Source organism: Gymnoscopelus braueri, assembly GCF_963280865.1.
Source record: "Gymnoscopelus braueri genome assembly, chromosome: 16".
Lineage (NCBI taxonomy): Eukaryota > Metazoa > Chordata > Actinopteri > Myctophiformes > Myctophidae > Gymnoscopelus > Gymnoscopelus braueri.
The window spans coordinates 6,527,915-6,549,656 of record NC_137616.1 but is presented as its reverse complement, the minus strand read 5'-3'; the positions used below and the strand labels follow the sequence as shown (position 1 = coordinate 6,549,656).

The following is a 21,742-nucleotide window of genomic DNA, read 5'->3' as shown; positions in this document are numbered from 1 at the left end:
CCCCCAAATTGATATGTATTTGTCCACGAAAATATTTGTTCAAGATTTGTTTGAAAATAGCAGATCTACAAGCTCACAACTAAAAAGTTGTGAGCTTGTAGATCGGCTATTTTCAAAAAGCCGATACAGGTTTAAAGTGCTCATGTGGCCTAACAGTTGCTTCTTTTGGGCTTGTTTTCATAGACCTAAGACCTGGTTGCTTATTTCTCTCGCATAATCTGGCAACACTGGCTGGGGGCAGTGTGCGAGCCAGACTAATGTGTGTATGGAACACACATTTACCAGCAGACGTAGGGGGGCAAATTGTTCCAAGCTGGAAGCAACCAACACGGGACAAACACAGTGTTTTTGTGTGTGTGGGACACATCGTCCGGTAAACAGCCTGATACACATTATTACTGGCAGCATCCTCGTCTAGGATCACTTGTCCCAGCTCTGCAGGGGGTTTATGTCGCCATTTCACATTTTTGATCTTTTTCTTTCCAGACAGAACTGTCCTTTAGTGTGTTTTTTAAACAATTTTTGAATCAAAATGAATGAATCCCTGTATACTTAAAAGGAAAGTTCTTCCCGCTTGCAATTTTTTTTACATTTCGTCCACTCTGTCATATTAAGGTTGGGGATTCAGAAACTGATTCGCTAAACTTTTAAAGCTACAATCCAGGACTTATTTCAATAAATAAAAGGTCATTTTAACTAATCTGTATGGCACACTATGTAACTATTATATCTGCCGAGGCTGAAGGTGCATGGTCTCCCTATACTCTTCCATTGAGACATTTAGACCCTGGGACACCTAGGTCGGGTAGGACAGCTACTGTATACTGGTTGACAATGTCAATAAAGTTATTTGAAGCAGACAGCGTGTCCCAGATTGGACACTAGTTGGGCCGCCATCTTTATTGTATACTGTAGTTTAGACATTATTGCAAATACCTCTCTCTGTTAGAAGAGGGACATAACACTTAATTCCCTCCAGAGGGCTAAAATGTTTAGAATAGAATGGAATTGAATCATATTTAGTCTAGCAAAGTATACCAGTACGTAGTACACTATTCCAATGTCTCACTGGAGGTCCTCTTGGGTTACTGGTGGCATGCGTGTGTGTGCGCGCGCGCGCGTGTGTGTGTGCGTGCACAGACTGTCTCCATCTCTGCCAGTGTGATTATGGCTCTTCTCTCGATGTGTCTCCCACACAACCTGTAATTTCAGCCCCAGCCAAAGCCTTCATTTCTACCCATGATTCTAATTTTGGGGGGTTTTCAGTGCAGAGCTGAATTAGTATCAAAGTCTCTGCGCTCTGTCATGCTTTTTAATCAGGAGTAAATATAGACGCTCGTGACTTTATTTTTAGTCGGACCATTTCTCCTGAGTCATTCCCCTGACTGCGTGCGCGTGTGCGTGCGTGTGTGTGTGTGTGTGTGTGTGTATGTGTGTGTTCCCTCCTTCCTGTCATCCAATGAGATGTTCCTGTGAACATCTCATTACGGTTTTCCGAGTGGCGGATCCTGCATCCAACTTTGTAACATCTACAACACAGTAAAAATCCTCAGTGTTAATTGATGCATTTGTAACTCTGAGAGTGTGTACAAGTGGAACCAAATGGATTTGGTTCCACTTGTACACACTCTCAGAGTTAAATTAACACACTCAGGATTTTACGGTTAATTTTAGAAAATCTGCTACAATGAAATGATGTTCATTCTCTCTTGTATTCCAGGTGTTTGAGGGTCGGTCAGTTTACCAGCCATCTGCCTGCAGCTCTGAGGTAATAAGCCCTTTAAAAATACACACAACAAAATGTGGAGTGTTAATTTAACTATGAATATGTAAATATTTACCCTTATTGGTTCGATCTCTTTCCGTATTTTGCTGTACGGTACACGGATGACACAATGTTACATTACACCCCTGGCTATAATAGTATAACCCCCCCCCCCCACACACACACACACACACACACACACACACACACACACACACACACACACACACACACACACACACACACACACACACACACACACACACACACACACTCATGTACATATTATGTCATATGAGCATGCAGAAGGCATGTGCGAGTGTTTATAAAGCTGCAATCCAGAACCTATTTTAAAGAATAACATGTTATTCTTTATGCATGGTAGAGTATATAATGATACAATACAATATAACTAGTACATCTGCAGTGGTTACTCTTCCATTGAGACATTTAGACCCTGGTGTTGGGTATAGGACACCTACTGGTTGACAAGTAGTACTGCCTGAAGCACAAATCCTGGGTAGACATAAACGTTACGTATTGCACCTTTAAATGCTAGATGTTGTCATATTATGTAACATATCATACTGACTCATTGACAGACCGTTACAATGACTCACTCACTGAACCAACTAATTGGTGTTGGGGTCATCAGCTGTGTTTGCTCTGCCACATGTGCAGCTGACAACACAGTACACAAACTCACACACACACACACACACACACACACACACACACACACACACACACACACACACACACACACACACACACACACACACACACACACACACACACACACACACACACACACACACACACACACACACACACACACACACTTATGCATGCAGTACACACAAACCTAAACCATTCCTTTCTTAAATTGCATTAATCCCTCTTTGGGAGAGAGGCGGAGAGGAGAGGTGGAGATGGGGTCCTTCTATTCATCCAGAGTGTGTGTCCGAGGACAGCTGTCATAGCAATCTGCTGGCCTATTGACACTTGTACTATGAGCAAACGGGGAGTGTGTGTGTGTGTGCGCGCGCGTGCGTGCATGTGTGCATGTGTGCATGAAGACGGCCCGACTGAGAGATCCTTTGTTCCTTTTGAGATTCCTTTGTCCAAGATTCTTAATCTTCCTGTTGGGATACAATGACTCCCCACCTCCTACTTATCTCCTCTCCTCTCCTCTCCTCTCCTCTCCTCTCCTCTCCTCTCCTCTCCTCTCCTCTCCTCTCCTCTCCTCTCCTCTCCTCTCCTCTCCCCTCCTGTCCTTCTGAGACCTGTTGCTGGGGGTATATACTCTACATCTACAACAATCTCTTGGTTCTCATGAAACCATTTAGTTGTTGTAGAATGTGGCGTGTTGTTGTTGTGAACAGTTGTCTGCTCACATACTCTATTACTGCTGGTCTATTAAATGCTTCAATAATGTAATAACCTGCAATGGTTGAGAGCATATAATCAAGTTGTGGGGGATTATAATGAATTCTCACTTTATTTTTTTCTCTCTCTCCTTCCTTTCTTACTCTTCCCATCTCTCTTTCTCGCACCCTTTTCTTTTGCTCCCATTTCTCCTGTCTTTGTCCTTTTACCCCTCTCCTGTCTTCCTGCTCTCATGTTATTACAGAGATTGGACGCTCTATCCAAACTGGAGGTAGCAACGCCCCCTGAAGGCCATCCGTGGTACAGCAGCATGGACCACCAGCAGGTGTGTGTCAGCTTGCCTGACGGCCAGGTTGTCGGTGTGTCTGTCAAACCTGACGCTCTGGTATCTGACCTGCTGCATCTGGTCTGTAAGGTCAGTCTACTGAGATTGTTCTCTCGGTTTGTTTGTTTGCTTGTTTTTGTCTTGGTTTTATGTTGAACACATGACATTCAAGGGTGAATTCTGAATGTTGTACTATCAGACAGCAAGGCTCCACCATATTCCATTTGAAAAAGCAAAAATGGTCTTTTCTCAACTAGTATTGCATGTAATCCAATTTTCTTTTGTAGCAAAGATCAACACACAATATCAATATCACAAATTGACTAAACATCCACAGATTTGACAGCAGAGAATTCCTTTAACCCATTAAGACCTGAGGCCGATTCTACAAATGCCCTCTAAACCAGTAGTTCTCAAACTTTTTCGTGTCAAGGACCCCCAAAATGATATATATATATGGCCACGGACCCCCATCTGAAAATGTTTTGTGCCAGGGACCCCAGGAGAGAAGATTTGTGTTAAAAAATTAAAAATATATATTTAAAAAAAATCTAACGGTTTCAAGATTTGTACAAGCTCTCAGCGTGGCACGAAGTGACGTGCTGTGAGCTTGTAGATCTGCTGTTTTTGAATAGACAACGCTAAAATCTAAAATGACACAGATTCTTTCTGGGTTCATTGTCGACTAACCCAGTAATTCTCTATGTGTGTCGTCTGTGTGTCTGTGTGTCTCTGTGTGCGTGCATGCGTGTGTATGTAGGAGAGACAGTTGGACCCAGGTCAGTTCTGTGTGCGTGTGAGGAGACATGTGGGCCAAACCACGGAGACCAGAACAGCACAGCAGTCCGATCCAGTCAGAGAACTGGTAAGAACCTGCACCTCCCACACACACACTGAATAGAGTCTATCACTGCCCTATCAGTCTATCAGTATTATCGTATACTGCAGGGATCTTCAATGTTTTTGTGGCCATGCAAGGACCCCTTAGCTGAGAGACAGATGAAGCAGGGACCCCCCACCACATATTGTATAACATTGTGTTGCAGATTAAAAAAAATCATAGATTTCATACTGTACTTGTTTGACATCACTATCATCAGTGTATTTTCGGCGACTTAACCTTTTAAACCCTCAATGCTTAGTCAACTTGACCATATGCTCTGTTCTTGGTCTGCTCTTTTTTCCCTCTACACCAAACCTCTTAGCCAAAAATAGCTGATCTACAAGCTCACAACACGTTGCAGTACAACGTATTGTGAGCTTTATAGATCTGCTATTTTCGGCAAATGTTCCCACCAGAATAGGGATGCTAGGGTTCAAGTAGTTAAGTAAAAAAAAGGTTCCTATCACACAGAGAGGGTTGGGTTAGATAAGATTTGGTGGCCCCCCTGTTGTAACTCTGAGGACCCCCTAGGGGTCCCGGACCCCCAGTTGAAGACCCCTGATATACTGAATAGAGTTGGCCACTGCTCTCACATCATCATATCAGAGGACCAACAGTGTGTTTTATGTGCAGGTCTATGACGAGTTGGAACTGTCCCCTCTCAACGTGTTCACGCTCCATCTGTCTCGACCTGACAGCAACCAGGACTTCGGTGAGTTGGTCAGGGTGTTGCGTGTCTCTGTGTTGCATGTCTTTTTCCCCCATCTCTGTCCTTGGATTCCTGTCTCTGTACCGTCCTGTCTAAATAAAGTATAAATTGCCCAAAAGCGTAGCTTTATGCCCATCAGGTTTGGGCAAAAGGGTCCAACGTGGGATACATTCATGTTAATGCATCAGAGTATACGAATATCACGATTGGTGTACCGGTAATTCAAATTGTATACAATATACCCGTTTGGTTTTGATGTTGAACGTTAATGAAGGAACTGCCCACCGTACCTAATGTAGCTCCTGACTTAACCTTTGACCCCTGTAGGTTTTGCAGTGACGGGTCACGTGGACGGAGGTGGGCGGAGTCACTTGTACATCAGTGAGGTCAGCACACAGGGACTGGCCCACTCTGAGGGTGAGTACAGTACAGTACACACAAGATGGCTGCTTCTGGTGAAACAGGAGCTTGTAGATGCTAGTTTCGAATAGTCAAGGTATGAATAATCACTTATTTAACAGGCATTGTTATGCACATCCACCTCGGTCGCTGCTGGTGCAGGACTAAACTTGAACATATGAAAATAAATAAAAAGAAGTCAGCACAGGCAGCTTCTGCTACGAAAAAAAAGTTTAATGTGCACCTGAGGAAGGCCACTTGATGGTTGAAATGTGGTAACCTTTGCACATGAAACTTATTTTCGGAGCAGCAGCTGCCTGTGCGGACTTCTTTTCCTTTCCTTATTTATTTTCATATGAATAACCACTTGACCACTTAAGCTGTCTAGACTTGGTAAACTGGACCTGAGTTCACTCTGTACTTGAAGCGCTTTTTTTCCGTCTACTCTGCACCAAATCTCTTTACCAAAAATAGCCGATCTAATAGCTCACAACGCTTCAAGTTGCGATGCGTTGTTAGCTTGTAGATTATCTATTTTTGGCTAATGTTCCCCCCAGAATATGGATGCTGGTGTACCAATGGTTCAAGTCGTTACAATGAAACAGTTAACAAAACTAAAACTAAACTAGATGGGATTAGATCAAATTAGAAATTAAACGAATTAAACCACTTGTAAGTAAACTCTCATTCTGTTGTGGCTCACACGCAGGTCTGAGACCAGGAGATGAGATCCTGGTGCTGAACGGTACCAGTGTGTCTGGCCTGGACCTGGGACTCATGCACACGTTCTTCAACCACCAGAAGCTCCAGCTGGTTCTGAGGAGAGAGGAGCCGAGCCCCCAGGAGCCCAATGGCCCCTGTCCCCAACCCCCCACCTCCCCCTTCAACCACCCAGCTACCTGAGTGGAACACAGGTACATATACCAGTATATACTAACTGGTCCGTCTGGAAGGCTATGGCCGTGACCTCTGAACATTTTTCATATTTCAACTGGGAACCCCTCACCCTCATAAGCACTTGGAATTGTAGGAGTTGAGGCATTACATTTTGTTTGACTCGGTTCCACTGATAAATATTGAAAAAATAGCTGACCTACAAGCTTGTAGATTGGCTAGGTTTTAAATGGCTTCTTCTTATGTGACGCCAGGTTAGCTGCCAGGTTACTCATTTGTATTCATTCGGGCAGAGATGGGGACTCGAGTTAGGGACTCGGACTCGAGTCGCACTCGAGTGGCCAAAAACGAGACTCTCGACTCGACTCTGACTCGCCCCTCAAAGACTTGAGACTTGACTCGACTCGAGCCTCAAAGACTTGAGACTTGACTCGACTCGAGCCTCAAAGACTCGTGGACAATCTTTATTTTATGTTTATTTTTTGGACAAATAAATGAATGAAATGCCCAAAAAACTTCCACTCCCCTGTCCGCCCCCCCGCAAAGAAACCTCCGCTCCAGTGCGGGCTGCGCGGAGCCGGCTTCAGTCAAGCTGTTTCATGCTGCTCATTAACGTAAACATGGAGAGGCGAGCGCAACAGCTGCTATGTGTGTGGCCGCCGCGGCCTTTCATCATAAAGTTTAAATATAAAAACTTCGAAATTAAACAAATATGTTTAGCTCAGAATCAGCTATATAACCTCAGTTATCTTGGCATATGCTTACATTTTTTATAAGATGGTCGGATCATCTGTGACAGCACGTTTAGGAAACATCGGATTTTCATTTCGTTAAACCCAGCTGGGTGAATATTCAACACTTCACCACGGTAAACGTTACGCTCATGTAATGTTCACTGCATAAAAGCTGTGGTACTCAAACCTTTTCAGGCCGTGACCCCCCAAAAGAATCATATTTGAACTGGGGATCCACATTTAGACAGTTTTTTGGTGCGCAACACAGCCCTCGTTTAAGTGAATTGCTTTCACCTGCTCTGCTGTTGGACTGCTGTGCGGAGTCGAGTGTGCGCAACAGGGCATATCTCCGCCAAGCCAGGGTGACCTACCCAGGCCCATGAAATTCATATGCAGGCATAGTAGCCAATTAGAATGAAATCTGCAAAAACTGACTCATATACTGATACAGAAACATATTGGCTATATATTATCGCTGTCGGGTGGAAATCTTGTATGTTCCTTTTTTATTATTATTTAAAAACAATTAAAAATCATGAAAATAGCCAATCTACAAGCTGTAATTATTAATAATTAAGAAATACTATATTTTAAAGAGTGAAAAATCAACTAAAGTCATTATTAGTGCAAGTTCAATCACATTTCATTTGAATGAAAATAAATTGTGGGGAAAATACATAAAATCTCTAATCTGTGAATCTAATGTGATTTATTATGACCTGTCTATACTTTTACATCTATGCCCCCCCCCCCCCCCATTTTTTTATTTTTTAAAAAGACTTTAAAAAGACTCGAGACTTGACTCGGACTCGACCCTCAAAGACTTGACTCGGACTCGACTCGACTCAACCCTCAAAGACTTGAGACTCGACTCGACTCGAGCCTCAAAGACTTGAGACTCGACTCGACTCGAGCCTCAAAGACCCGAGACTTGACTCGGACTCGACTCGACTCAACCCTCAAAGACTTGAGACTTGACTCGACTCGAGCCTCAAAGACTTGAGACTTGACTCGGACTCGAGCTCAGAGACTCGTGGACATCTCTGCATTCGGGTATTCATTTTGGATGGTTGACGTTTAACTTTAGACATTTTAATGATCTGAAGTGATTGTATGTTTACCTTTTATCAAAGTGTAGACATTATGCTTATATTATCATATCATCTGTCTAACTCTAATCTACCACCATGTAGCTCCCGTGCTCATCTTGTGAGATGGCAAATTACACTAGGTGGCGCCAAAACCTCATAAGCTTAACAGAGCTGCCTGTTTATATAATTACATAGAACAGATAGACCGCCTTACATTGTGTTTGTTAATCTGTTGTGATGTGTTGCCTGTTCTGCAGAGAGACAAGCCACATTTTGTAGGATGAATAAAAAACGTTAGTCATGGATTCACAATGATGAGAATCAGAGCTGTGGTGTTTGGTCTGAGAACTGCTGAGCTGTGCGAGGTTCCAAGGACAGCTCTCTCTCTCTGTGTGTGTGTGTGTGTGTGTGTGTGTGTGTGTGTGTGTGTGTGTGTGTGTGTGTGTGTGAGTGTGTGCGTGTGCGTGTGCGCGTGTGTGTGTGTGTGTGTGTGTGTGAGAGAGTTTCTCTGCCCGCTGGTGGTTTTACTAAATCCAGATCAATGTTAATAAACAGCAGTCAGCTTCAGTTACCAGGCCAGCAGAAAAGCTCAATGCGCTCCTTTGAACACATTGAACAGAGGTGAACACTGTAATGACCTGCAGAGACACACTGGCCCTGGGGGATGCCTGGAGGTTGTTAATACAGCAATACCAGTTGAATTTGGGTGGAACGCTTTATTGATTAAATTTTTGTTTAGGCAATTGATTATGTTGGCTCTAGCAGCCCATCACCAGCTATGATTTATTATTGATTTTTATTATCTATAGGTACACTTTTCCATTGTATTTTCTTTCTTGTAGCATTGTGAGATTTTCTTTTAATTAAATGTGTATCATAAAAAGACATATAGGGTATAGGGTTTGTATATACGGAATATAATGATATAATAGTACTACAGTATTACTACTACAGTATTATAATTATATATTTTTTTGTTTAAGGCTCTTTGTAACTCTGTGATGAAAAGTGCTCTATGGATGTAGTTGTTATTATGGTTGTATTATATTATATATATGATTATAACGGTTTGTGTTGTTTTTGTGTGTCAACCCAGACCTTCCAGAGAGTCCCCTGCCTCCCTCTGACATCACACACCCTCCTGCACAGGTGAGACACAATTTGCACTTCTGTGTGTGTGTGTGTGTGTGTGTGTGTGTGTGTGTGTGTGTGTGTGTGTGTGTGTGTGTGTGTGTGTGTGTGTGTGTGTGTGTGTGTGTGTGTGTGTGTGTGTGTGTGTGCGTGCGTGCGTGTGCGTGCCCGTGCGTGTGTCTTTTCCTGTGTTTATCCTTAAAACACATTTCCAGCTACATTTTTTAGAAACTACAATAAACTCTATGATTTTAACAATTACAAATACAATTTAGGCATCTAGCAGATGCGTGTATCCAGAGCAACTTACTAACCCTAGTACAAGATCAGAGTAAATAGCATTAACCCTAGTTAACTAAGGACAGGATACAATATTGAGTGCAAAGAAAAACAATTAACTAGGATACCAAGTAAACATCAAACAACATGCTATCTAAATAACGTTCTTAGCATCTGTGGACAAGCACAGCATATACATGTATCTAAATACAGTACAGCACAGTGCATACAGTATAGCATTATTGTGAACAAGGAATGAGGAGTGTTTAGGGGGTGAGATGCAGTCTGAGGAGGTGAGTTTTCAGACTGCGGTGGAATGAGGAGGGAGTCCGCAGTGCTGACTGAGGTCAGAGGTCATTCCACACAGTTTGGTAGCCAGGAGGATAGAGGTTAAGACGCATGGAGCGTTGGCCAGGGTGTCGTAGGGAAAGTCCAGACATTGGTATACTGTGGCTGTCAGCGGACATGATCCTCCAGTAGGCTGCTTAATCCAGGCTTACCCCCCCCTAAGAGTGTGTGTAGGGAAGAGAGAGAGAGAGACTGTGTGTGGTCAAGCAAAAGGGATTAACGGCGACCAGCGTAACCATATAGCACGTCTACGAGCCTGTAGGAATGTTTTTGTTATTTTTGTCTTAAAATAGTGCTTCTAATTCCACGCAGACAGACGGCTAAGAAAGCTGAGTGGGAAACAGTGGAGAAGACAATAAAGGAGTTAAGAGTTAAGTGTGGGTGCGGAGGCGCGAGTCTTAACCGTTTAGCCATCGACGGACGGACAGAGGAGCTTCTTCTTCGACAGTGCTGTTGGAAAGACACAAGAAGAAACAGAGGGAATAACGGACAACACAGGTCATGAGTTGGACCGGAGCCAACAGCGTTAGAACCTGGACTGTCCCCGCGTAGTACGCGTGCTAACGGCCCGAGACGCTAGTGCGCGCACACACACACACACACACACACACACACACACACACACACACACACACACACAATGCTGTTTCTGATGGCCTCCGGTGGCCTGTGGGCTCAGAGAGGACCGCCGACCCCAGATAGGGGGTCCTCCCCGTCGCCTACCCCTTCCCTGCCCCTCTCGTCGCGTTCCTTGGCGACGTTGTGCTGGGTTCTCCCCCAGGAGGAGGACGGCGGGGAGGAGGTGGCGGCGGTGGCGGCGGCGGGAGAGGAAGAGGAGGAGACATCAGAGGAGGTGATATTAGAGACAGAGGCGGTAGGACAGGAGGAGGTGGTGATCGTAGAGGAGGTACAACAACAGGAAGTACTTCCGGATCTGGGGGAGGAGTCCCCGACGGGCGTGTCGCTGAAGGAGAGACTAACCGGACTCCTGGAAGATGTGGGCTCCTGTCTGGCCTGTCGACAGGCCCCTGACGGGACCCTGCTGCTGGTAAACTAAACAACCACACACTTTGTATGCTATAGGTGTTTTAGAGGATAAAGCCTCATTTATACTTAGTTGCGTGCCGCTGTCGGGCGCAGTAAATAGCAGATCTGCAAGCTCACAACGCGTCACGAATGTGACGCGTTGTGAGCTTGTAGATCTGCTATTTACTGCATGCAACACCAGCACGCAACTATACGTATGAATCAGGCCTTAGTGGTGTGGTGGTCCTCACTCGCATTCAGAGGGTTGTGGTCATGACAAGTTCTTATCTTGTCTTTTCTCGTATTTCCTTGTGGCTATAGGCATGGCAAGCATTGTGTGGTCGCTTGGAAATAAATCGCTTTGATCTCAGAACCATGACTGTTGTCTGTGTGTCCTACCTTTGAGCCTGTCGGATCCGGCAAGCAACACCTATGTAGTTTTTTTTAAAGCTTAATTTGTTCACTGTGCTGGTTGCGTTTCAGCTGACCAGTTATGGGCTGAGTTGGGTGTTCTGTCAAGCTTATAGCTGTGATCTTATTACAGTGCCTGTGTTTTTTCCCCCGGTGTTGTTTTGGCTTTATAATATGCTCATAAATATGAACATATGTTGGAATAGTGTCTTTTGTGGGAACCAGTACAGCACCACTGTGAGTTTCAGCGCAGATTGTTGTTTTGTGGTCTCGTGGTTTGGTGTTTGTATATGTCTGTATCATAGTTCAGTGCTCAGCAGTGTGTTATTGCAGAGTGTATAAGATATGATGTGGTGACGGAGGGAGTTGCATATTCCAGCATGTAATCCACACATAAATATGAATAACATTTTTCAGGCTGTGTGTGTACAATAGCACCCTCTCTCTCTCTCTCTCTCTCTCTCTCTCTCTCTCTCTCTCTCTCTCTCTCTCTCTCTCTCTCTCTCTCTCTCTCTCTCTTTTGGCTGAGTGACTGTGGAGGTTTGGTGTTGAGAACATCGTATCGCCGTTGCTAGATACTGTTTCAAAGTTCAGCATGTGAGAGTGTGAGACTTGTGCACATCCTGAAAACAACAACAAGATGTAAATCTTCACACAACTGAATAAGCTAGTTTTTTTTACGTGTAATCATAACAAAGGCTTTACGTGTAAACATTGCAGTTGGCATGCCGTTCTGTGTGTTTTAGTGGGAAATTGTACCGCACTATATTATTAGTTTATTTACCGAGGCACTTTTAAATCGCATGGATCCACTCTCCGTTTATATTCAGTCACACACATGCAAAGGATTGTTTTTCAGTGCTGGACGCGATAAGCCCATAAATGTTAACAGTCTTGGAGGAACACACACAGGGGCTGAGGCTGAATTTAGACTACTATATATTTAAGGACAACAGAGCAATAAATAATGTGTTTCATGTACATTTTTAGGCTTTACTCTGCCTACCTATCGACACAGTGAAATCCTCCGTGTTAATTTAAGTCTCAGAGTTAAATGCTCTTTGTTCTTGAATAGATATTATCGCTGGCCCTGTGACAATCCCTGCTTCTAATCTCTGTGGTCGTTGGGTCGGTCTCTAACTAAAAGAATGTCAGCAGTTTATTACAGTCTGACTCTGAATTATGATGACAAATGGGTTCCGCGTGTGTTTCGCTGGAGATCCTTGCTATTTTCTGCCTCCTCTGTGGGTCGCCTGTGGTGCGAGACACTGATTATATTTAACCTGCCTACTCATGATGTTCCCTCAGCATGACAGGACAGCACAGTGGCTGTCATCTCTGTTTCAGGACAGGTGCCTGCGTCTGGGCGGAACGTTGGCTGCTATAGGGCTGTCACGATTAGGAAATACATTTTACTTGACGATTAATTGTCACTCAAATAATTGCAGGTTAACGATTTCATTGCGTTTCTGTCGTTGAACATTGGAACGTTATGAATAAAAATTCTATTTGCACAGGGCAGATATGACAAATAACGTAATAATGTGTTAATAAATAATATTTTTTATACTTCATATAAATAGAATATATCATAGAATATAACTTTATACCTAAATATGAAATTAGCCGATCTAAAACGCGTCACGATCTGACACGTTTTGAGCTTGTAGCGTGTGTAGTGTGGACAGCACATAAACCGTGTGTGTGTGTGTGTGTGTGTGTGTGTGTGTGTGTGTGTGTGTGTGTGTGTGTGTGTGTGTGTGTGTGTGTGTGTGTGTGTGTGTGTGTGTGTGTGTGTGTGTGTGTGTGTGTGCGCATCTATGTGTGGGTGGGTACACATACCAAGAGTCTTGAGCTAGAATGTTTTTGGCAGCCAAAGGCCTGCTGGGATTTGAGGTGCACGTTTGTATGTCTACAGTGTGTGTGTGTGTGTGTGTGTGTGTGTGTGTGTGTGTGTGTGTGTGTGTGTGTGTGTGTGTGTGAGAGTGTGAGTGTGAGTGTGCATGTGTGTTTATGTGACTGTAAGCTCAGCTCAAAAATAGCTGAGCTTATAGATCTGGGGGGGGGGGTAATAATTGTGATATTTTTAAACACACAAATCTTCTCTCAGGGGGTCTCTGCAAAAACCTTTTCAGAAGGGGGGTCCTCAGCCAAAAATACATATCAATTTAGGGGCCCTTGACATGAAAAATTTAGTAAATTAATCAGTCATCACCCCTCCTGTCCTGTGTTGTCGTTCCCCTTCCAGAACTTGGAGACAGTGTGCACGTTGTACCAGACCTTCCCAGAGCGGCTGGGCTCAGAGGCCGAGTGTCCCAAGAACCCTTACTCCAGAGAGGCCAGCCTGCCACGGCCCTGTCCCCGACTCATGTCTGTCTCCCAGAGACTCTGTAAGGTCATCCAGGAGCTGGTGGACACAGAGAAGTCCTACGTTAAGGTGAGGAGGGAGAGGTGTAAAGTAGCTAAGTACATGCACTCAAGTACTGTACTTGGTACTGTACCAGTTTGATGTATTTTTTACTTTACTGGAGTATTTCAAATTTTCAATACTTTCACTTCTACTCTCAATACTTCTACTACATCTCAGAGGCAAATATTGTACTTTTACTCCACTGCAATTATTTGAAAATGTTAATTACTAGTTACTTTGTAGATTTAGATTATTATTACAAAACATACACTAACCACTTCAGCCCTATATACTTTGGCTAATTGAAAATAGCCGATGTACAAGCTCACAACACGCCGCAAAGTGGCATGTTGTGAGCTTGTAGATCTGCTATTTTCAAAGGATTTTATACATTTTGTACATTTCTGCATAATGAGTACTTTTACTTTTACTCAAGTAAACAAATTTGAGTACTTCTTCCACCGCTGGTGAGGAGGCAGCAACACTGCAAATAACACATTATCATGTTTTTATTAAGATGGTGGTTAATACATCATCCAATATGTTCTTTCTCTCCCACCTCCAGGACCTGAGCTGTCTGTTTGAAATCTACCTGACCCCTCTGCAGAATGAAACCTTCCTCAGTAAGGATGAGGTATGTGAAGATGGAATAGAACGGAATAAAACAGAATAGAATGCAGTAGTTTAGCTGACTCTCTCAACCAGAGTGACCGTGAGCAGTAGCGTCCCCAGGAATTACATTTAGGGCAGGCGAGATTTTTGCCCCCCCCCCCTCGAAAACCGGCGAAAGTGGCCGTTTTCAAGATGTTTTGGCCATTATCTCTGGAACGGAAGGTCCAATCTGCTCAGTTCAAAGCTTGTTGGATGCGTGACCTTGAGGACATTTGGGTTTTCTAGGGGAGGCGAGATCTTAGTTGGGCAGGCGACCGCCTGTCCTGCCTCTACAGTGGGTACGCCACTGACCGTGAGGGAGCCGGTCCACTGTTATTCTTAGCCACTTAAACCTGATATACTGATTGTATTTCAAATAGCGAAAATACCAGATCTACAAGTCTTTCTTTCTGAGGCACTACTTTGTTCTCTCTGCTGCACTCTAATTATGTGTCTATTTTACCTTGTTGTTTATTGACTAGAGCTCACGCTTACTCTGCTTATTCCAATTTTGCACATGTAAGTCGCTCTGGTTAAGAGCGTGTGCTAAATGCCTAAATTGTAATGGTAAATGGTGTGTTTTTGTATCAGATGGAGTCTCTGTTCGGCAGTCTTCCAGAGATGTTGGACTTCCAGAGAGTGTTCCTTCACACGCTGGAGGACCGCATCGCCTCCTGTCCAAACCTCAGCTCTCTGGACACACCGGAGCAGTTCAAGGTAAATGTTTGTGTTACTGTTTATATCACTGTTTCCCAAACACTGGGTCGGAACCCCATGTTTGGGTCACAGACCAATTTTTATGGGTCGCGAGTAAATATCTCCTTCTTTTCGTTTCCTACGAATTATAATAAAACATTTTAACGATTTTAAAAAGGTTTTAACAAAGAAAGTCGCAACTTTTCATCAATTAAAAACTATTCCAACATTTTTCAAAAGTATTTCATAAATAAAAAATGTTTATAAAATAATTTCCATATATATATATATTTTTTTAAATGTTTAAGAAGTAGTGCAGGTTAACAAGCTCGCAACGCGGCACGAAGTATCGTGTTGTGAGCTTGTAGATCTGCTATTTTCACTAGTTTGGGTCCTGGGCAAACGTCTAACTGTAATTTCTCTTTTTGGTCTTAAGCTAAAAAGTTTGGGAACCACTGGTTTATATCATTTGTTTTGGAAAGCATTTTGTAACTGTGGTCCTTAAAAAGAAATAAATAAAAAAAGTCTAAAAAGCTGTGTTTTCTCTTCATCTCTCTCAGAACCTCCTCTTCTCTCTGGGAGGGTCCTTCCTGTACTATGCGGACCACTTCAAGCTCTACAGCGGCTTCTGTGCCAACCACATCAAAGTCCAGAAGGTTCTGGAGAGAGGTAGGGACGACATTCTTCTTTTCTAGTTTATCCAGTTCTGTTATGTTTTTTTGTGTCTAGAGGTCAGAAATACATCAAGTCATGATGCTACTTCTTGGGTCACTTCACTAGATGGCCACCCTAGAAATTTTAAGTTTTAGGTATGAGTTTAGTTAATTGATTTTAGTTAATGTTAGGCACTGTTAGGTTTAGGCATGGGTTTCATTAATTAACTTTAGTCTAAGTTAGGCACTGGTTAGTATGGTTAGATTTAGGCTTTGGGTTTGGTGTGTGGGTAAGATTCGGATAAGGACCTGGGGAGGGCATTACGATGGGACTTCCGTCTTTTTTTAACCCATTACGACCAGGAAAGCGTCTGTGTCATTTTTGATTTTAGCGTTGGCTATTCAAAAATAGCAGATATACAAGCTCACAGCGCAAGTCTTGAAAGTGTGAGAACTACTGATTTTGAAGGCATTTGTAGAATCGGCCTCAGGTCTTAATGGGCTACGGTGGCCATCAAGGAGGATCAAGTGAATTTAAACCAACAACCTTCTGCTCACAACATGCATTTCTTTTTCATAATTCTCTCTCTCTCTCTCTCTCTCTCTCTCTCTCTCTCTCTCTCTCTCTCTCTCTGTCTCTGTCTCTGTCTCTGTCTCTGTCTCTGTCTCTGTCTCTCTGTCTCTGTCTCTGTCTCTGTCTCTGTCTCTGTCTCTCTGTCTCTGTCTCTGTCTCTCTCTGTCTCTCTGTCTCTGTCTCTCTCTCTCTCTCTCTCTCTCATATTCCAGCCAAGACGGACCGGGCCTTCAAGGAGTTCCTGGAGGCCAGGAACCCGACCAAGCAGCACTCCTCCACCCTGGAGTCGTACCTCATCAAGCCGGTCCAGAGGGTCCTCAAGTACCCCCTGCTACTCCGAGAGCTGGTGTCACTGACCCACAGCGAGAGCCAGGAGCACAGCCACCTTACAGGTACGTTCATATAGTAAAAGCCTGAGGTATATTTAATTGTGCACGGGTGTCACACACTGAAAATAAAAAATAAAAAATGTGCCACGGACCAGGCCAAGTCTTGCCAGGGACACACATTGTGTCCATGTACGCCGGACACATTGATGACCCCTGGTTGTGACACACTGTCCTGTTCCTGCAGATGCTCTGAGGGCCATGGAGAAGGTTGCCAGTCACATCAATGAGATGCAGAAGATCTATGAGGACTACGGCTGTGTGTTCGACCAGTTGGCCGCAGAACACAACTCACCTGACAAGGAGGTAAAGCTAAATGCTAAATGAATAACACAAAAAGCCCTAAGGGCTTGTTTCCATTGTGGTCCCGTGTATTCAATTAATCGACAACCACACAGAACATACACAAACCGCCCTCACGGATCTACACTTTAATTCTGTTTAAACTCTGGTACCCGTGGACATGTTGAGTATCGCTGCTCTACCGGAAATAATTTACCACTTTTGAAAATGCCTATAATAAAATAACACGCCCAAAATAGGGACATCTGGGTTAATGTGGTTATTCCATGCTTGACCAGCAGAGGGCGAGAAAGTGCCATCTGATTAGTACAGTACACTATGTACTGATTAGTACAGTTTAGTACAGTACACTATGTACTGATTAGTACAGTACACTAGTCATGTACAGTATAATACAATCTGTGCTAATTTAAACTATTTCCAACAAACTCTCTCCTCTCCTCTAGGTGACAGAGATCTCCATGGGGGAATTTCTCATCCATTCGTCAGAGATCTGGCTGAACCCTCTGCCCTCTCTGGGACGCATGAGGAGGGATCCAGAGATCACTCTGTTTGGTGAGTACTATAGACCTCACTTCCAACACACGGATAATGGCGATTTTTGTACGTACTGCATATTTATTTATGAACATGAACGGGAGGCTCTGGTGATGTGATGTTTGATTTATTCATGGTCTTGTTTTAATTCTTTCATAGTGAAGCCAGTAGCTAACAGAGTTTGTACAGTTTATACATACAGTACACGTTTGTATTGTATGTATGTATGTATGTATGTATGTATGTATGTATGTATGTACGTATGTACGTATGTACGTACGTACGTACGTACGTATGTACGTATGTATGTACGTATGTACGTATGTATGTACGTACGTACGTACGTTGCATATGATGTCTGATTGAAGGAAGCTTTTATTCACGATGCAACAGATATTGTTTGAGCTTTAGCTTGTAGGTCGGCTATTAGCATCTTTGCTATTTGTCTATGATAATTATATAGTGCTTAAGTGGTTAAGAATAACAGTATGTCTGCTTTTTCTCCTCAGTGTTTAAGAGGGCAGTGATTTTGGTTTACCGAGACAACAGCAAGATGAAAAAGAGGATGGTGAGTCTGACCTTCATCATTTCTTTCCATCTGTCCTTCTATTACATTCATTAGTGGGTAGTTTTAAAAGGTGTAAAATAAACGTTTTTTTTTAAAAGCTCACACCACACCGCTGTGAGCTTGTAGTGGCTATTTTTGCTATTTGACGTATGACAAAGTTATGTTCTGGTAAAATGTTTGGGTTGACATCACATGTTTTTTTCTCCCATGCAGACATCTTCTCGGTCAGGTGACCTGGACCCGTTTAAGTTCCGCTGGTTGATTCCTGTGTCTGCTGTCCAGGTCCGAATGGGAAACGTCACAGGTTAGAGACTCGTACAGTACATAGACGCGTGACTCCCTTTTACACTGTTACACTGGATGTGTCTTTTATGCTAACAGTTTATTTCCTTGTTGCTGCTGTATAGGATCAGAGAACCAGTGTGTGTGGGAACTGGTTCATACCAAGTCAGAACTGGAGGGAAGACCAGAGACTGTCTTCCAGCTCTGTAGCAGGTAAGACATACAGACAGACAGATAGACAGACAGAGAAGCACACACACGCACGCACACACACACGCGCATGCACGCACGCACACACACACACACACACACACACACACACTCACACACACACACACACACACACACACACACACACACACACACACACACTCACACTCACACTCACACTCACAGAGACAGACAGTACTGTACTGTATAATTCACTGTACTGTATAATTCACAATTTAGACTTTTCAGTAATTGATGCTCTGAATGTGCTTTTAATGAACTCTGTTTTGATAGATTATTATCATGATTGTTTATTAATGAATAATGTAATGAGTGAAATGGGGATAATTTAGTAGTTAGGAGACATTACACTGTTGAATTGTCTCTATAACATTGTGTTGTTTTGTGTGTGTGTGTCTCCCCCTAGTGGTCTGGAGACCAAGGCCAGCGTGGTCAAAGCGCTGCGCTCCCTCCCCAGGGAGGGCTCCTCCAGACGCACCCTCCCCAGAGACAGAGCCAGAGCCCTCCGAGGAGGAGGAGGAGGAGAACCCACGGGCTCCCTGCGGAGAGCCAAGACCTCCTCCGACCGACGAGGAGCGGGCCTCGGCTCGTGGAGGAGGAGGAGGAGCCCGCAGCAGGAGGCGCAGCAGAAGAAGAGCACAACGACTCCGCAGCTGTCGGACGAAGGCAGCACCTCCTCGTCCTCCGGCGGGAGAACGCACCCGGGAGGGGACACCCGCTCCGAGCCCCGGCTGCCCAGCCAGGAGGCCAGCAGCATGGACCCCTTAGGGGGGCTCTCCAGCCTGGAGGGAGGAGGTGATGCCCTGGGGAAGAGAGCCAGGCTATGCTTCCTGACCAGCGCCCTGGAGGTCCAACTCCAGAGACTCAACTTTACAGAGGCGGAGGCGCACAACGAGTCGCAGCAGCCGCAACCACAGAGGACCACGGGGTACGAGGGACAGGGGGGGTACGGCTGCAGCGTCGGGGACACGACGGACGCAGAGCGTTACAGGACATGGTACAACGGACTGGAGCGGGACGTCCAGAGGACAGGTTTAGTCAACCTGGAAGGAGGAGGAGGAGGCGAGAGTGCAGCAGAGTCACGTCTCCAGGAGGAGGAGGCGTGCAGCAGACGGAGGTGCGACCGGGAGTACGTTCAGAAGAGGAGCGTGATCTTCCAGGGAGGAGAGAGCGTACAGGAGGACCTGAACAGCCTCCTGGGGAGTGACTACAGCGTTCAGAGTCTGAACTCCGTGGTCAACGAGGACTGTTTCTTTGACAACGTGCTGGGCATCCAGAAGGCCATACACACCATATAGAGCAGTGATTCTCAACCCTTTGCATTTCAACCATCCTCAGTTTGATATGCATTGATTAGGCCACACAGACCCTTTTTCCTTTTTCTTTTTATTTTATCTCTGGAACCCCAATCTACACTGTAAAATCCTCAGTGCTAATTTAACTCTGAGAGTGTACAGAGTTACAGACCTATAAGGGTCCATTTGGACCCTTGATATAGAGTCAATATGGAGGCTCATTATCTTCATTGTTTAACTCTGAGTTAAATGAATGCTCAGTTCTTTGCTGTGCAACTACAGTGTAGAAGAAATGACAACCAGAAGACTACTTACCCACGTAATCCATAAGTGACTGTAATTTGGTTGAAAACCAAAAATGACCTTTTCCAGGAATTAAAATTGCTTTCTAAAACAACACCCACACGGGTGTTACCGGAAGTGAACAAGTTTCTACGTGTATTTCTATGACACATTTTATGAACATAATTCAGACCATTAAAAATAGAGTTAGAAAATAGATTTCTAACTTGGCTTGTATCTTTAAGGGTGCAATCACACCAAACTTGAATTCTGCCATATGCGGCGGATTCTGGCAATGCTTTTCAATGGGAACGGAGCGTTTTTTAGTGGAAATCCTCGAATGGCAACAAACCTCTCCGTTCCCTTTGAAAAGCATCGGCAGAATCTGCCGCAAAGGCAGAATTAAAGTTTGGTGTGACCGCATCCTAAGGACATTTTTGCTTCTAGGTTCTTAAACCGCAGTCTTCAATAGTTAAACCAAAGATTCCCTATTGCTTCACAGATGAATGAGAGGAGGTCATCATGTTTCCAGGTTTTTCTTTGGGGATTAACTTTTTTCTTCTTTTTTTTGGCACAGAACTCTTCGTATCTCCCATTTATTCAAAATGGAAGAATTCAAATTTGTTTATCTTTCTTGTATTTTTATATGTCGTCTACAAAGATCGTTCATCTTATCCATGCCATGAATCACATTCAATGAAAACAGTGATCAAACTCTTTGTGTTGTACTCAGCTGCCAAGATTCAATAACATTCCTTATATTTTGAATTTGTCTTTATTGTTGTTATGTGGTGTTGTAAATATGATTCTTTGTATTGTTTCAGCCTCAGTGTAGCTCTGTTTGTTCATTAACTTTTTGACAAAGGTAGTTCAGTCAGTACATTACTGGAACTGCTTGATTGTGGAAAAAATAATTCCTTTTGGGTTCAACTGTAGGTTGAATTATTCTATTTATATATTTTTATGTTATTTGATCTGTTTTGCCATGCTGACTGGAGCACTGAACACAGAAGTGGTGCTAAACAAACTGAAAAATATTTTTGTTGCCACTTTGACGTTTTAAGTGATTTTTTATGAATCGCTGAAAATATTCCTGTTAAACTATTTGCTGTTATTTGGTAATTTATTTTCTTAAATATTTGTGTACATCTTTTTATTGACTTGTATAGTGCAAATAAATAAATGATGTAATATTTCATAATAAAACGTTCTCTTAAACGTGAGTTCTATTTTTACGGCGTTACTCTGAAAGAGGCTAGCCGTAAGAGGGTCCTTTCTGAAGATGTATGTCTGTAAGAGGATCTGTCTGTTTGCGTGTCAGTCAGTGCATGTGTGCCATGCGTTTCTGTTTCTTCGGCGCTAATCTCGCAAACCGCTAGACCAATCGGCACCAGATTCTTTTTGCAAACTGCCAGGAGGCTAGATTAGTACAGTACTGGTTTATGCTTTTCCCAATAGCTTTAATTTTATAGTGGAAGTCAATGGGGCTC

The 21,742-nt window shown here is 43.7% G+C and overlaps 1 protein-coding gene across 1 annotated transcript in view; it reads left to right on the top strand.

Annotated features, from left to right (window-relative positions):
• Positions 1-21,443, top strand: part of LOC308102781 (rho guanine nucleotide exchange factor TIAM2-like) — a 59,973-nt gene extending 38,530 nt beyond the window's left edge. The window contains exons 12-30 of the mRNA XM_080452641.1: positions 1,721-1,768; positions 3,399-3,569; positions 4,240-4,344; positions 4,996-5,074; positions 5,399-5,488; positions 6,180-6,364; positions 8,292-8,307; positions 9,286-9,338; positions 13,633-13,821; positions 14,360-14,428; positions 15,037-15,162; positions 15,702-15,810; positions 16,581-16,760; positions 16,942-17,060; positions 17,504-17,612; positions 18,104-18,162; positions 18,376-18,466; positions 18,570-18,657; positions 19,082-21,443. Of these exons, the coding sequence (XP_080308767.1) occupies positions 1,721-1,768; positions 3,399-3,569; positions 4,240-4,344; positions 4,996-5,074; positions 5,399-5,488; positions 6,180-6,364; positions 8,292-8,307; positions 9,286-9,338; positions 13,633-13,821; positions 14,360-14,428; positions 15,037-15,162; positions 15,702-15,810; positions 16,581-16,760; positions 16,942-17,060; positions 17,504-17,612; positions 18,104-18,162; positions 18,376-18,466; positions 18,570-18,657; positions 19,082-19,973 (2,778 nt within the window). The 3' untranslated portion in view covers positions 19,974-21,443. The remainder of the gene's footprint in view (positions 1-1,720; positions 1,769-3,398; positions 3,570-4,239; positions 4,345-4,995; positions 5,075-5,398; positions 5,489-6,179; positions 6,365-8,291; positions 8,308-9,285; positions 9,339-13,632; positions 13,822-14,359; positions 14,429-15,036; positions 15,163-15,701; positions 15,811-16,580; positions 16,761-16,941; positions 17,061-17,503; positions 17,613-18,103; positions 18,163-18,375; positions 18,467-18,569; positions 18,658-19,081) is intronic.
• Positions 21,444-21,742: the final 299 nt, after the last annotated feature.